General features: G+C 43.1%; 1 protein-coding gene across 12 annotated transcripts in view; it reads right to left on the bottom strand.

Moving 5' to 3' along the window:
- DPY30 (dpy-30 histone methyltransferase complex regulatory subunit) overlaps positions 1-17,579 on the bottom strand; it is a 215,811-nt gene that overhangs the window by 25,483 nt on the left and 172,749 nt on the right. For all 12 annotated transcript variants that reach the window (XM_085612011.1, XM_085612003.1, XM_085612012.1 and 9 more), the window contains one exon: positions 17,000-17,142. In XM_085612011.1, the coding sequence (XP_085468137.1) occupies positions 17,000-17,142 (143 nt within the window). The remainder of the gene's footprint in view (positions 1-16,999; positions 17,143-17,579) is intronic.

A 17,579-nucleotide genomic window follows, 5' to 3' on the forward strand; every position in this document is an offset into this window, starting at 1 on the left:
CATTTTTGGTAGAGATCGAGATATCGTCCGCATTGGTTGCTGTTTTAACGTTAGTTTTATTGAAACAGCATCAGAGATCTGAATCTACTGATCTGTGTTCATTCCTATCAGGACTGGTTCAAATGCCAAAAGAAAGAGCCGGACAGAGCAGGCAGTCTTGCCTAGTTCCATGCTGGAGGGGGAATGGCTCAGTCTAACTTTAATGCATCCCACTTGGTGTGTGCCAATCAGGAAGGGAGTCATTTCTTTTTGTCAGAACTTTTGCATATATTTTGCATGCCAAATTTACCAAGGATATTGCTCTATAATGCCTGGTTTATCAGATGTGGGGATTAGTGTTATATTGGCTTCAGAGGTAGTGTCCATCATTTCTCCTGGAAATTTATAGGGCTTAAAAAGGTCCAGCAATTAGCCCAGATATAAGAAGTCCATACAAAAGTAAATGCGCAGATGGGAGAGCCTCCGCTTGGCACCCCATACCACAAGCGGATATTCCTGCAGCGTGATTTTACCAAATTTATTTGGGGGAAATCTCGTCCTTGCTTCTCATAAGATTCTCATGCTTCCCAGATCGCGGGGGTCTTGCTTGCCCCAACCTGTTGGAATACTATTGGGCCTGCCACCTTCGGTTTATATTGGAATTGCTAGTTCCCGAAAGCGAGAAGCATTGGTTCCACTAAGACTGGGCGGTATCCTGTAGACCCTTTTGGGACCTAGCCTGGCTCCCGCGTGGAGTCGGTCCCTCCAGCGCTTACAAAGCTACTCCAACGAAAACAGTATTGGAGATCTGGGATAGACTGGCAGCACCACAGGATCCAATGACGTTTCCCTCCCCCAACACACCTCTCACGCGCAACCCTATGTTTCCCCTTGCCTTACAACCTCAGGCCTTTGCTGCCAGGACAGTAGAGGGACAGAGAGTTATCCAGGACTTTTTTTAGGGTACCGCCCTCCTTACGTTTGAGCAATGCAAACAAACCTTCCACCTCTTGGAAGGCGCGCGCATACAAGATCATCAGTTGCAACATTGGCTTAGCTCCTGACATACGCCCAGGAGGCGACTAAACAGCTCACCCCCTTTGAATCCTTGGTTCGTAAGTTTGAGGGGTCAAGGGGTCTGATTTCTAAAACTTACTCTGTTTTACAGCACTCTCAACAACCCACGCCTCATGGCTATCACGCGTGTTGGGCCTCAGACCCGGTTGATGACATCCCTCCTGAGGGGTGGACCCGCCTCTGGAGGGACAACCCCAAGGTACACCGCAGTACACCACAGCACAAATCAGCATACAAACTGATGACACGATGGTAATATACCCCCACTCGCCTCCATCGGATGTTCCCGAATTCCCACCCGCTTTGCTGGAGGTGTCAGAGCGATCGAGGGGACTTCCTGCACATTTGGTGGTCTTGCTCTGGTCTCATGCTATTTTGGAAGGAGATCCTCAGTCATATTAAAGACGTGGTGGGTTTCCTGTCATTAGTGATTTGGGGCATTAGACCTGGCACGTTGGCGGCAACACAGTCCATTGCCGCCTGTTGGAAGAAGCCCCACCCTTCCCCCATTGCAGCTTGGTTTCTCTGGTTGTGGGATATCCTGGCATAGAATTACTCACAGCACGTCTTAATCACACGGACACACGATTTGAACGCATTTGGCAGCCACTTATACACCACCTCACCAGGACTGAGGACTCCTGCCTGGTGCACCCCAGGTTGCGCGCCCTACAGCTGTTTGAGGATCCCTTGGAGCCTTTTTCTCGGGGTCGGAAACCAGACTCCCCGGAATGACCCACTTGAAGTCACAGGCAGGTCTCTCTACCCCCTGGAGGCCACTCTGGGCCTTGGCTTCCCACATCGCCTCTGGCTTAGGACCCCCCCCCCCCCCTCCTCTCATTCTGTGTCTTCAACCCTTTCAACTTCTTTCTCTTCCTTTCGTTTGTTGTGTTTTTTCGTTCCTATTAAATATGGCAATGGCTGTCTGGTATTGCCACAGTGCGAGGTATTTTTTTTACGCAATGTGAAGGCTTTCCGGTCGCTTGGGCTAAGCCTACTGTATGCCCAGCTGTGGCGCTACGTCATTCTTCCGTGGGATAACCGGAATTGATGGGTTGATTCTGTATTGCTATTTCAATGTACAGCTTAGCCTATGATGCAACCTCACCGCTGTTTTTGCTGTGCCATGTACCTTCTATTAGCTTGGCCTGTGTTTTATTTCTTGATTTGTCTTTAATAAACAGACATTAAACAAAAAAAAGGTCCAGCAGAGGCAGTTTTAGGCTCTCCCAAAAGGTTTTGTAGAAGTTTGCTGGGAGACAGTCTGCCCTTGGTGCTTGCTCTTCCTTAATTTTTTAAATAACTTTTTAAGTTTCTTGCTTTGAGATTAGTTGATTTAGTTCTAGATTTTGACTTTCATTAAGTTTGGGTAGTTAAGAGCAGGCCAAGTATTTCTATTCACTCTTTTCCCATGATTCTATTATTCTTACCATTAAGCTTTTAATAGAAGTCCAAGAATACTTTGGACATTGTCTGTGGGCCTGTGTGAATTACATACAACTTATCTTTAATTGACAGGATGGCATTGTTTTATTTAGGTTTAAGATGTCTAGTTAGCATTTTCCCTGGTTTGGTTCCTTCTTACAGTCGAAGAGATTTAGATTTGTGTATCATCTGTGCTGCTCTGCCACTTAGAACCTCTTTGTTTTAGCAAATCTGCTATATTGTCATCTTTTTCAGACCTGTCTCGGAGTTCTGTGTGTTTTATTTATTTTTATAGATTGTTCAAGTTTTCGTTCATAGACTTGGGTATCTTGATCCTAATGCTAATAGTGACACCTCTGATCATGGACTTAAATGCATCACATCTCAGTTAAAGGTGAAACCTTGTTTAGGATTAACTTTTAAATAGTTATCGATTCCAACTTAAAATATGGAGAGATGTTTGAGATATTTAAAGAGTTCAAGGTGCTATATTCTGTTATTGTCCCAAGAAGTCCCATGCCAGAGACCAGTTTTGGTCAAGTGATCAGAAATGACTTTTGGTTCAATCTACATTTTGTAAAGTGTGTGAATAAGGTAACTGGTGAATAAAAATTGAAGCCTTTGCTTGTTTCGCTAAGTTTGTGATTACCCCATTCATTATTTTTTTTTATTAGCTGGCACACAGATTCCTCCCCACCCTCGCCAACCCCCACAACACGCCAGACACTCACCACCCAAAACTGAACAGGCCTCCTTCAAGCCTTTGAGATGATTTTGGTCTGTTGTACGACTACAATATCGCCTTTAAGTTTATAAAGATAATCCGAGATCTTTTTCTTTTCATATATTTAAGGAGAGGAGATTTAATTAGCACATGTAAATGAGGGGGAGATAGTAGAGACAGCTGAAAAGGGCAGAGTAAGGAGATTCAGGCTAGCCAAGGAGTGCGCTAAGCTACACGACCGGGGAGGATTCAAGCGCCATCTTGGTCAGCGTTCCAGTCTTTATGGAAGTTGGCCATAAAAGTGAGGGTGCTGCGTGCTCTGCTAGCAAGTCTATCTGCGCCTGTACGGCGTCACGGGCCAAGACCCCTGGTCCTTTCAGATCAGTACCTATTGGGTATACTAAATATGATCTCATGGGCCTGCAACCTGTTCTGCCCAAGGTCTGCAGTGGGCTTATAAACCTTGGAACTTTGGTGCGGTCGCTGTGATTTTTCATTTCCAACTCCCACATCTACGATAACTTGAACCTGCCATGTGGTACCGGCTCTCAACCCTTTTAACTTTAAAATCCTTTCACTTAATTGTAGGTCACTGGTCAAGCATAAGATTGAAAAGCATGACTTCATTGAGGAACTCGGGCCAGATGAAATTTTCTTAACCGAAACATGGATCAATGCTAATCCGTTGGTGCTGGGCGATTTTAATATTCATTTTGATGATACTGATTGCCAGATAGCAAACACATTAACTGTTGACTTGGAGAGTTTACAGGTTCGTCAGTTAGTATCTATCCCCCCACATACACATTGGGTCACATTTTTGACACCGTGTTTACTAACATGGCAAAAACTGAAATTTGCAAGCCTATTTCACTGGTTTGGTAAGATCATTTAGCCATTCCTTTAAATCTAACCTGTGATAGGACACCAGTGATTGCTACTCTCGCTCCCTCCTGGGCTCGGAAGTGGTCTACAGTGACTCCAGAGAGGCTCAATCACGCCCTGAAAAATAATATTCTGAGCCTGGGTGACAATATAAATAAAACTAGCACTCAACTGGACAGCTGGCTAAGAGAAGTTCTTTGATATATCAACAAGGAGTTAAAGGGGAAAGGAACAAGATCGGGTCATCCCCCACTCAAATCAGTATTCCAACAAAGGGACCCAATCTACTAGGTACAGAAATACTTTCAACACTGTGTAGAAAAAGGGGGATTGAGAAGTATCAACTTAACTTCTTCTAACCCACTCCTCACCATATAGAATTTGTAAGAAGAGTCCCAAATTCACCAGTCTGTACTAATTTAAAATCTGCAAGAACCTTAACCAAATGTAGCTGTCACCATGTTAAAAAAAATCAATTTGTGACAAAAAAACCCCGTGAAATCACAGAGGTAAATTACCCACCCTGTAAATATCAGTGAAAAAAAGAAAGAGCGTTTTTTATACTGAAGACATTTTTGCATGTACTGGCAAATTTCTAAATTTTTAAATTGTAACTGCATGAGGGAGGTCGACCTTATTGTGTGGCGAGAACGAATGGTAATTTGAGAAAGGCAATGAATTATTGCCTGTTCAAAGATGGCGCTTCCTGTCGTTTCATGTATCACGTGATGTGGAAGGCGATCGTGCTTTGCGTCAGAGCCGGCATGTATAATAGTGAGATGTGCGGCAGGGTGGATGCGGCTGAGACGAAGCTCGGGACGTGATAGTTTCGCGGTAAGATCTAAACAATGGGGGTTAGAGCCTTAGGAATGAATGCTTGCAATATGGATACGCATTTGATTACGAGGTTGTGTCAATAAGGGGGTCATTAGAGCTTTGACTGGAAATAGAGACAGTGGAGTGTCCGTTAAGTTCGATACCGTTTGGGATCGAAACCGGCACTATTTGGTTTTTGAAGCTGATGAGGGTTTCAATCACCTGTAGTTAACATGCCACAGTATCGAAAGGGGTGTTGAAATGCGAAGCGTTCTTTATGTCATCAATATTTGATGAGCTTTTGAAACCAGTGTGTTGTGGATAACCTTTGATTGGTATTATTCCCTTACAGAATGCACTTAGTACAGAAAGGTTTTGAAACACAGGATCACTGAAAAGATGACAGTGCCTGTTTGACACGGTGTCGAGCCGGTATGAAAAACCTTGGCTGACAGCGGGTAATGATAATGTTTTTACATTTAAAAGAGTGTTTTAATACAGAGTGTTGTTGAGGTGTTCCGTTTTTGGCATTCAGTGCATAACGGCAAGAACCTGTCTTTTTGTTTTACGCAGTCACAAATAGTTCATTACAAGTGTGCTGATAAGGTGGATGAAGTCCTGGTGCCCTGAAGAAATTGCCATAACAGTAAGGCAATGAAACAGGTCGGCTTAATGGCATTTTGTCTGTTATGATACAGTACTTTTTATTTTTGAACTGACCTATGAGCTAAGAATAAAATTGTGGTTGCCATGGCTCTGTATCAATTTTAACTTGGGACTACATTGTGTGATGTTCACATATTTTCACCTTTATTTATTATTTTTTTCTGGCACATTTGTCCAGTTTTTTTTCTGCGCAAGGTAGTAACCTATGATGAGAAACGTGGCAGTACTGGTGATAATCTAACCAGTGTCAGCCTGCTGTGGAGTTGCGCACGCGAGGTTCAACCTTGTTTTGCACACTGTTTTTTTTGTCACAAATTGATTTTTTTGAACATGGTGACAGCTACATTTGGTTAAGGTTCTTGCATATTTTAAATTAGTACAGACACTGGTGAATTAGGGACTCCTCTTACAAATTCTATATGGTGAGGAGTGGGTTAGAAGAAGTTAAGTTGATACTTTTCAATCCCCCTTTTTCTACACAGTGTTGAAAGTACTTCTGTACCTAGTAGATTGGGTCCTTTTGTTGGAATAAGAGAAGCTCTTTAGCAATTTGCTTCCCTGATCAACGAGCTGCTAGGAGAAAAAAAGCCTTCAACTGGGTGATTTAACGAATAACTTCTTGCTTCTAAAAAGAAGTGTAAGAGGCTTGAGCGCCTCTGGTGAAAAAATTATGACTCATGTCCTAAGGTAAATTTTAAAATGGCACTGAAAGCAAACCATCGGCTTATTTCTCAATCCAAGCGTGCGTACTATCACAGAAGATTTCAGATGCTATTAATTCTTCGAGTGAAAATATTCAGATTGTAACAAAAATCTCAAGTCATTAACTTCTGCCTCACCTTCTTCTCTGCCCTCTGAAGATAGTTGCAACGCACTAGCATTCTTTTTCACTGAAAAAAAGTAGAGAAAATCTATACTTCCTTTCCTATAGAAGTCAAGGGTCACTCGCAGCTGGAGATGTGGTCTGACTCGGCCACCACCAGTGTCGAGTTACAGCAATTTAGCCCAATCTCTACTACCAAATTGACTTCTCTCTGCTCCATTGTTAAATCTGGTTCTCCAGTGGACTTAATTTCCCCCATTATTTAGAAACCGGGCTGGGAGATCATCCAACCTGTGGTTGGTGAAGTGATTAACCTCTCCTTGTCGTCTGGTTGTGCCCCCCAACCAAGGTAATAAGCCATTGTGGTCCCTTTGTTAAAATATGCTACTAGAAGCATCCAGGCCTGAAACGTATTGGCCCATATCACTGTTGCCCTTTTTTGGCAAGTTAGCGGAAAAGCATGTAAATAGACAGCTTTCCAATTTCCTGGAGGATAATAAGATCCCACACAGAACTCAATCAGGCTTTTGGCCTTTTTATAGCACATAGTCTAGCCTTGCTGCTTGCCTCCGAATCTGCAAGGTGAATTATGGATGAGGGCAACACCATTCCAATTCTTATGCTCGATCTCAGTGCCATGTTTAACACTATCTCACAATATTTGGGTCAAACGGCTCTGGAACAGTGGCATTAGTGGCACAGCACCATGCAGGTTGACCTCATTCTTCCAGGGACACACCTTCCAGATGTAACAAAAACTATTTCAGTCATCTATTCGCTCTCTGAAGCAAGGATTTCCTTGGGGCTCATCTTTGAGTCCAACTCTTTATAATGTTCATGTCAGACCTCTGACTGGGGTCACAGAGCAGTATGGTTTTACGACTATCTCATACGCTGATGGCACACAGCTCGTCATAACTCTGTCCCCACAATAGTGAGCGGATGTTCTCCTCCCTTTGTGCGTGTCTGGTAGATGTTGCCTTTTGGATGGACCTGAATTGCTTAAAACTGAATGCTGAGAAGACGGAGGTTCTGGTACTGGACAAGCATCTCAACATCTGTTCCAATGCTCGGTGGCCAGATAACCTTGGCCTTCAACAATTTACAAGCCCAAGGATAGGTCCCTGGACATCTGGTTTGATGAGAAGCTTTCTTTTAATGGCCAGATTAAGCCCTCCCAGTTAAGTGCTACGGGATATTGAGATCTGACAAAAAATATTCTTCATCTTATCCCGGGTCTGCCCAAAAAACAGTAGTCCAGGTTCTGGTCGTATCCAGACTGGAGTACTACAATGTTCTGTATCTGGGTATCACTCAATAGCGTTTGAATAGGCTTCAATGCATGCAGAATGCAGCAGCTCAGACACTGCTTGGCCTCTCGAGACAAGCCTCCATTAGCACCGCACTGAAGAAACTGAACTGATTGCCAGTAAAACAGAGAATCACCTTTGAGAATCTCTGTTATTGCTAAAATAAATAAAAGTATATCTTTATTGGTTTACAAACAGGTGAAATGGTACTGCACATTAATTGTTTTATCATTGGGATTAAAGATTTAGGTAGTATCCAGAGGGGAGAAATAAAAGAATACAATAATGATGAGCAGTGTTAGTTAAGTTGAAGGTAACATACTGGTGACTAGCAGCAACCACATGCTGCAAGGGTAGCTATGCCCTTGCAGCATATTGTTGCCCGGGCTAATTATTCACTGGGTGGCATACGTGGAGAGTTAAAGCAGAAATTGTCAAGATTAGCTAACATATGTACCTCATTTCCTACATGTATGCCAAACAGAGGCAATAAATAAACCGTTCCCCAATGTGCAGAGAGTTATGGTTACAGTGGTAATCTTGTTAAACCTTGTGTCCTCTCAAAGGATGTAAGTATTATATGCATAGCGGCATAGGAGGGTGTTGGAACATATCTGCATTAACAGAGGCTAGAGTTGGGGGGAGGCCACTAATATCATGTGTGTTTCTTCAAGGACCTGGCATCAGTGTTGCGGCGGCGGTATGTGTACGCCCAGGAGTGCATCATTATTGGGAAGGGGAGGTCCTGGTGAGTATTCTAGTTAATCACTACATTAACATGGTGTCTAATATTCTTGATTCTATTGCACCGAAGCAACTAAAAAGGATTCCCGTCAAACAATCCAAACCTTGTTTTAATGGTTCCCTAAATGACGAACGACACAATCTTAGACTCTCTGAGAGACTCTGGAGAAACACGCCCTCCACCACAAATCTCACTCAACTTAGGAAAGTGAGAAACACTTACAACAAACACATCCAGCTAGCTAAAATAGACCACTTCAGAACTCAGCTGGATGGAGCCAAAAATAGACCCAAGAAACTCTTTGAAATCATCAAGGAACAAACTAACCATTCTTCCAACCCGATCTCAACTCCGGTAGCCCGGCTCCCTAGTGGTGATGACTTCACAGCTCACTTCTCGGAGAAAACAAGGAAAATCGAATTGGAGCTATTACCTGTCTCCCCAACTCTGAGATCTTCGAAACCCTCTGCCGGACCAGATGAGTTGGTGGATTCGTTGACAATATCCTTGCCCTTGGGTCGTACTCTCAAAAACAACGCCTCTTGGAATTCCTTTCTCCTCCCTGATGTCACAGAGCTCCAACACAATATGGCGTGCCTTAAACCCTCCAACCATTTCTGTGATCCTTTACCTGCTAAGCTTTTTAAAGAATTCAGCCATTCTCCCTCTTTGGTCCAGGATTATACAAGAATCCCTCCTACAGGGAAAGATTCCGGATTGCCTAAAGGTTGGGCAAGTTACCCCCATCCCAAAAAAGCCTAATGCGGACCTATGTGATCCGAACAACTTCCGACCTATACCCAGCATTATGACACTAGCTAAATTGCTTGAAAAGTGCATCCACTCGCAGCTCTGCAACTACATTGAGAAATACCAACTCCTTGACCCCCATCAGTCAGGTTTCAGATCAGGGCACAGTACTGAAATGGCACCAACACACATTGCTGATGACGCCTTGAGAGCCCTTGACCAAAATGTCCCTTGTCTCCTGATCCTTCTGGATCTGTCTTCAGCCTTTGATACCATCAAACAAGCAAATTTAATTCATCTTCAACACAGGATGGGTCTCTCGGGCCCGGTCCTAAATTGGTTTGCTTCCTTCCTGCATAAACGCACGCAAAGGATCAAAGTTAATCACTCCCTTGCAACCAGTACACCGGTCAGGATTGAAGTGCCCCAAGGATCCGCACTCTTGCCCACTCTCTTCAACCTTTTTATGGAACCACTCTCCGTCATTCTGAACCTTGCAAATATTCACTATCACTTGTATGCGGATGACACGCAATTATACCGGAGTATTTCATCTCAAGAGGACAAAAAATCGTTAAATGATGCACTGGCACAAACCCAACATTGGTTAGCTCTGAACCATCTGCTGTTAAATACTCTTAAAACAGAATTTCGGTTGATCTCCCCACCTAATCACTTGGCTCCAACCCTAGACTGGCGTAACCAACTCACTGCTCTGAACTGCACACCTCATGTTGTAGAATCTGCATAATCCTTAGGTATCACCTTGGATAAACACTTAAACATGCAAGCGCACATCAGTGCTACTATTAGGGGAGCCAACTTCCAACTCAATACCTTTAAGAAAATCAAACCTTTCCTCCCCCCTGAAGACCTCAAGCCGGCGGTTTAATCCTTGGTGATCTCTAGACTGGAATATGGTCTGGTGACCCTTGCAGGACTTCCCAAATCCAGCTTGGCCCCTCTCAAAGCTACCCTGAACGCATCGGCTAGACTCATCACAGGCTCTAGAAAGCATGGCCACATCTCCCCAGACCTTTTGCAGCTACATTGACTAACCATCGATGCCAGGATCCGATTCAAGATAGCCTGCCTGACTCAAAGCTATCCACTAAAACACCCCGATCTACCTGGCAAATAAGCTTGAGCTTACGGGCTCTAGCCGGAACCTTAGAAGTACGTCCACCCTACTCTTGAAACGTCCAAGATTTAAAAACTTGTCAAACGGCTACTCTTAAACGAACTTTAATAGCATCAACCTGTCATCATGCTCTTGTTTTTGCTAATACTCTGCTTCTTGTACTACTCTGGTGCCTTTTATTGTATGCTTTTATGTTATTTTGCTTGTGTGCTCTTGGGCACTTTCACAGCATCAACTTGTGATTTTGCTCGTGTGTTCTTAATTTTCGGACTCCTGTTGCACTACTCTGGTGTGTTTTACTGTAGGCTTTGATGTTATTGTGCTACTTGTGCTCTTGGGCTTTGCTGATACCCCCACGCTTAACGATCTTCTAACCCGGTTTTGTTGTAACCCTTTGGCACACTGTGTTTGTACCCGTGCTTTCATCAACTATGTGCAGCGTTCTGAAACCCTTTTGGGTCTTGTTTGCGCTCTATAAAACTATTCAAATAAATAATACAATTCTAGTGTTCTTCGGGGGCCTTAAGTCGCCGCCTTCTGTTCTCTGTCATATCTGTACTTAATTCACCCCAGTCCCTGGCGACTGAGAATTTATGGGCCTCTTCTCTGTGGAAGGCTGTGCTTATGTCGGACATGAATCGCTTAACAGCTACTTCTCATTGGTTTAATTGTGGGCCCGTGGGGATTTCCAGTGGATTGGAATGGCACGTTTCGCTAAGATCAGTAATAGGTTCTGCAAACTTAGTGGCTGCTTTCCTACATTCAGGCCGATGTGCAAGACCTAGGAAGCAAGTTTCTTGTAGTGTAACAGTTGCTACCAGTTACATTGTTAATTATAATCTGGACCTTGTGCCTCAACTAGGTGACAATAAGGTAGCTCCACATCATGCAATAGAAACCTGCCAGTTTCCCCAGGCAGCGGGGGCATCTCGTTGCTGTGGTGGGATATAATTTGTTGAGTATATAGAGGGACAAATATGCTCTTTGAAGAGGATAGATTAGTTTTGCTAAAGTCTGGCATTGTAAGAGACTTTACTGGGATATTCAAGGAGTATAACCAATTTCTTGTTAAGTGGGTGTTCTAAGCCTCTTGCCCAACGAAGTTTGAACTTGGTAAGGAGGAACATATAGTGTTAGAAACTATATATATATATATATATATATATATATATATATATATATATATATATATATATATATATATATATATATATATATATATATATATATATATATATATATATATATATATATATATATATATCTCTCTCTAAGCAATTGTTTTGCGGCCCGCACCGATGCAAAAAAGTGCATGCAACCATGGCTCTGTTGTAATATTCTAGAGGCCTTGCAACTGGGCTATAATCATCATGTGTGTTACTAGCATGCAAGGCGGAAGATTGAAACTTTACAGGATAATACTAAGGTGGGGTTACTACCCCATTTTCAAAGACATTCCACCATGGTGAGGCCTGCATGTTCCTATCGGTCTGCTGTTGCTCTACCCTTTATAGGTGGGATGAAAAATAATAGAGATAAGGAATGCCATGTGTATAGGGTGTTAAGATGGGTGACCAGTGGAGGACCCGCCAGTGGCAATATTGAGCAACTTGAAGTAGACAGGGATGAGAGTTTCGTGGCCTACAGTGGCATAACACCCATCGCATTATTTGGGTCATATTACTGTTTCCCCCTGGATAACATTGTTCATTTAAGTTGAAGCTAGACAACCAGTGTGATAGCCATTAAACTTGCGGCAAGAGGTAATAAAGAACGAAGCCTAGGGCCCCTCGCCCTCTTTGATCTGCCTGTTATTTTAGGGCGGCTAGAGTTACTCTGGTGCGACTCCCACTTCAGATCAAATCCTGTAGTAGGCTGTTCATCTCCTTAAAATGCGATCTGAGCAGAATGCAAGGTTAATTTGCATAGTAATAGAGCAACTGGGGCAGCATCACCATTTTGGTACTAGCTATCCTGTCCGTTATTTCCAGGGGGAGGGATTGCCAGAAGAAGACGTGGTGATTGGAGGAATCGGAGAGCTCACCTAATGTCCTCTTCAATGATATCGGACTCGTCATAGGAGACCCATACCCCTAAATATGTGGAAGTTATTAATTTACCATTTAAAGAGGATAGTTGTGGCAGAACTGAAGGCCACTGGAGCCCGCACTTAGCGAGAAGGTTTGTTTTACCCCACTTCACCCTCAAGCCGGATCCAGTACTAAATATGTCGAGTTCCTTAATAAACATGGCAAAATTGGCTTTTATCTTTCTAATATAAAGCAAGAGGTTGTTGGCATACAGCAAGATTGTGTCTCTAATTCTACTATTAGGGATTCCCTATTCTCCAATGACTATACGTAATTGGATTGAGAAGGGTTCCTAGCAAATAAGAGGAGTGAAATTGGGCAATCCTGCCTGGTGTCACAGTATACTAGATATTGCTGAGAGGATGTAAAGGAGTTTAATCTGTTTATGAAATGTCTCTTTCAAGCCAACGCGGTATAAACCCTTATGTAATAATTGTGAAATAAGAGTCAAAACTTTTTCTATATTGATTGCCGTCATGGCAGAGAGATGGGCCATTTCGGGCAGGCTGATCAGCAATTCTAAACCGTCTACGAATATTCTGAGAAGTACTTCTGCCCAGGATAAAACCGTTCTGGTCAGTATGAACCAGGCATGCCATTTGTGGCAGTAGTCTGTTGGCCACGATTTTCCCCAATACTTCTTAGTCAGCATTTAGGATGGAGAATGGGGCATTAAGATGAGGGCAGTTCACAAGCTTTGCAGCGTTTCAGAAGGGTTCTGACTAGTGCCTTTGGGTTGATGGGCAGAAGAAGCATTTCAGTGTAGGCCTGGTTATAAAGCTTGATCTGCTTGGGAACCATTTTAGTGAATGAAGAGTAGAATGTGAGAGATATGCCATCCGCGCCAGGGACTTTTCCATGAGCCAATAGAGAAACGGTATCTTTAATCTCTGGTAGAGAGAATGGACAAAACAATACAGTCATATCTACATGCAGGAGTGTGGGGAAAAGAAGGGAGTTTAAATAAACTTCGATATCCGAAGTTGGACCAGTATCCATGTTGGTGTACAATGCTTTATAATATTGAAAATGGTTTCATTAATGGATTCTTGGGATTAATGAGGAAACAGAAATACGCATCAAAAGGGCGCCTTGTTTTTCTGGGTTTACTAATCAGGCGAGTAGAACTCCTGATTTGTCACCTTCTGTGTACTGTAGGGCTGTGTATGTTGTGTAATCTATGCAGCTCAGTCATTCTATTAAAAAGTGTTGTATGCAGTCATTCTAGTAATAAGTGTTGGATGTAGTTGTCCAATGTATCGAGTCGTTGGGCGATATGTTATTTCATTGCTATAGAGCTCTTTATGCAATGTACCCATAGGGTTACTTTAAAGGCCTCCCATGTAGAGGAATGTGGACAACTGTATCCGTACTCTCTTTAAAGTATGAATCAATGAACTCCGTAAGTTATTCCTGAAAGGCCGAGTCTTCAAGTGTGGGGCGCTGAAGGTTCCGCGCCGGGAAAGGTGGCATACCTTAATCCCATTTAGTGTGGCTCAGTAACTGTTGTGATCTGATATAGTTTGGCCTAGGTATTCTGCTGTGTGTAGTTCAGAAAGGATGCCCACAAAGCGGTTGTAACGGACATCGACATCGTGGATGAATGATTAGTAAGAGTATTCTAAAGACTGAAGAGTATGGTGCAACTGAAGTTGGAACATTGTGATGCTATGTGAGCTGCCTGTAACATGCTAGTATATTCACTTTCACTTAGTATATAATGATAGTTACAATGCAGGCGATGTTTGTGGAGTAACAACGGGTAAATTCCTTAAGGTGTTGCTGCTAGAGTCAGAGTCTGATTCAGTAAAGTGAAGTTGTCAGATGAATTGACCGAAATAGACGGAACTGTCATCTCATGAAGGATGCATCCTTAGCTATGGCCTTTTGCTGTTGTTGGATGACTTGTAATGGCAAGAAAGGGTCTAGTCTACGGAAACTCTTGCTGCTTCTTCTCAAGTGATGTTTAGTGGACTAGGATGAGGATTAGTTGTATTCCTTCGTCCCTCTTTAGTTAGTCGCCTGCCTCAAAGTGTGCAGCCCAGTCCTAGGCCTCCTCCAGTGTATTGAAGAAAAATGTCAGCTGATTAGCCATGATCTTAAGCCTAGCAAGGATCAAGAGAGCATATCGAAGGCCCATCTCCCGGAGTCTACGCTTGATGCCTGTAAAACTGGCCCTGCGGTGTTGCACCACTACTGTCTAGTCAGAAAACGTTCACTGCTGACGATGTGGTGCCTTCCTTGGAGTGACCACTGGATGTTGGTTTCTTTGTCTCTATAGTTAAGTATCTTGGCAACTATCGGTCAAGGATCTGCCTAAAGAGGAGAAGACTTGACAAGCTCGCAATGGGCTCTTTCAACTGTGAATCAATTTGAAAGGGACCGAGGTGCGACAGATTGCGAAAGCCAGGTCTCAATATACTGATAAGGGTTATAACCTTCTGTTCCTTTAGGTAACCTTACTTTGCAAATATTGTTCCTTTGGGCCCTGTCTTCAATGTCTTCAGCTTATCCTTCAAAGAAGTGGAAGTTAAGAAGCCCCAGTTTAAGGCGAAATGGGTTGGTTGCGTCTGCTTGTTATACTCTCAAGATTGAAAGAAAAGATATAAAAAGAACATTCAAGGAATTTTGGACTCTTCATACACTTTTTGAAAGAACTTTTGTGTTGATTTAATGTTAAATTGCTCTTTTCGCTTATGTGTTGCCTCTCATCCCTTGTGATCTATAATGTAAGATCTGGTTTTTCTTTCACAATCCTGCAACCGCACCCCCAGCAGTCCACTTCAGCTCCAATAGGTAGTTAAAGGTGAAGCAGATGCAGGGAAAATCCGCTCCAGTGCCCAGGCGCCATCTAGGGAGCGCCGTTGCGGCAGACCAGAGGGCTGGTGTGGTCACAGCTGCCGAGAAGCTAGGTCAATCGGGAGCCAAGGGCGTGGCCGCCCAGTCCTGTAGTAGTCATGTTATGGTTGTCAACAGTCTCGGGCTGTTAGTGTCGAATTACAGCCAGCGAGGACTGGCCTGGTGCGTGAGCTCAGCGAGATGCGCCCGTCATGTCTCGTGGCCAAGCCATGCCCTCTAGACAGAGTATTAGTTTGCATAGATTAGTTCAAGTTACTGTATCAAACCAGCGGAGTAGAGAACAATACAGTACTATCACTTAAGCCATAATGAGACGTGTGGTCTGGCAGCTAGGTACAGCCATTGGCGAAGAACTGAGGAATGGCATCATGAAAGTTTATGAGACGTCGTTTCCAATCCCGAAACTATATTATCTAGGAAGGATGACAAGTCCTTATGATCTTATGAAGTCCTTTACACATGTATGATTCATTGTCTCCGTTTGTGATGTAAAATGCTCCAACACCATCCACTTGTATGAGAGGTGCTAAAAAACAAATGAAATACATGTAAGAGAGTGGCTATGGAGAGATGAGAGCCACTGGTGGAGGGCGGTAGTGAGGGAATCGCTGAAGAACCCTACTAAAGATGGTCGTATCCTGGGGCACTGTAAGGTCATCATTTACTATGCTGCTTTAAAAAGAAATACATTTAAATATATAATGAAAAATGTGTAGGAGAATGTACCATTTTTCCAAACATTTTCTTGGGGCAGAACCCCTCCAAGCCCCCTTGTAGTTGTTAGGCTTGCTCGCTTGCTATGCACCGTATGGGGGCTGGTGTGAACAAATTTGCCAGAGCTGCTTTGAGTTCCCAGTCCTGCCCTGCATTGTGTTGCCTTTTTCTTCACTACTAAATACGAGAGCACCCGGTTGGCGAGGTAATGTGCCAGTGTGTTAGTTTTAGAATTCCTAAAGGGTTTGTCTTTCATTACAAGCTATTTTATTATGCAGTCACGGCCATGCTTCATTGTAAAACACAATAAGAAAAGTTTTACAAAAATTGAATATGAGGGCACCATCAAATATGTGAGTTCACCGTGTCTGCTGTACAAAAATTATGTTTGATTTAATAGACAAAATGTTTGCATGGTGTATAATAACATCTAGCTCCATCCACAGCCCCCAAAGAAAGAAAACATATTGAGGGTGTCGCAGGTGGATCCGGGACACCCACAATAAAAATTAAAACCGTTTAAGAAAAGAGGAAAAATTAATAATGAGCAGCAAGAGCTGTTCATGACTACATCTGTTCACCTGTCTGACAGCCATCACCAGGCATTCAATGTCCACACATGTACCATTATGAAACTAACTGCTAGAAATCTGGATGTGCACCTGGGCCTCCCAGCTAACAACTAGCCGTTCATTCAGTATGCCTCTCAGTATAAAAAGTCCTGGTATGTGTGCTATGCGTATTTATGGATAAGTGCTTATATGTCTACTGATCCCAGTGTAGACCCATTTCTGCAGGTGAGACGCCTGGAAATTCCTTACATATACTGTCCACTCCTGTTCATCTGGGACAGTATAAATGTGGGTCACCGAATATACCTCTTGGATTTTTTTTGTGTGTGTGGGGGGGGGGGGGGGGGGGGGGGTGCTATACCAGCTATGTGCTTACGTACGTTGAAGTCTCCAAACAGCAGGTCGATAAGTACAATAGCTTACCTTTCTTTCGACAGTACGGAAAGGCCTTGTAATAATATAGGCACTACGGTTTGGTCCAGGTATGCCCGTGTAGGTAGGGACTGAAGATCAACCTTCTGCTTGGATACTTTATCTGCATTAGCCTTCTCATTTTCTACTATTCTCTATACACAAAGACAAAAAGGTGGAGCATTCAACACTTTTAATTCAATGTAGCAATTCTAGAGGGCAAAGATCGTACAAACAAAAAATAAATCAAAGAAACAAAAACTCGTAAAGAAATCCCATTGTATAAATGTAGGAACAATCAGAAGAGGTATCTGCATTTCAGGTCATACACGTGAAATGCATTACAGCTGGCGAAATACATATTCAAGTCATTCAGAGCCTTAAATGAAAAGTTGTCTCCACAACTCCAATTATCAGCAATGTGTCAGATTCAAAAGAGTGTCTAAGGCTACAATTATAAGAAATTAAATGGCATGTGCAGTGCTTAATTTGAGCACAAAAAATTAAATAAGGACCGGAACCCAAATTGTTATTGGGCGCCTGCTGCTAGAGCTACCAATTCCGGATATCTAGAATGCCCATCTTTTCTTCC

This window comes from Triturus cristatus, chromosome 6 (genome assembly GCF_964204655.1).
Source record: "Triturus cristatus chromosome 6, aTriCri1.1, whole genome shotgun sequence".
Classification (NCBI taxonomy): Eukaryota; Metazoa; Chordata; class Amphibia; order Caudata; family Salamandridae; genus Triturus; species Triturus cristatus.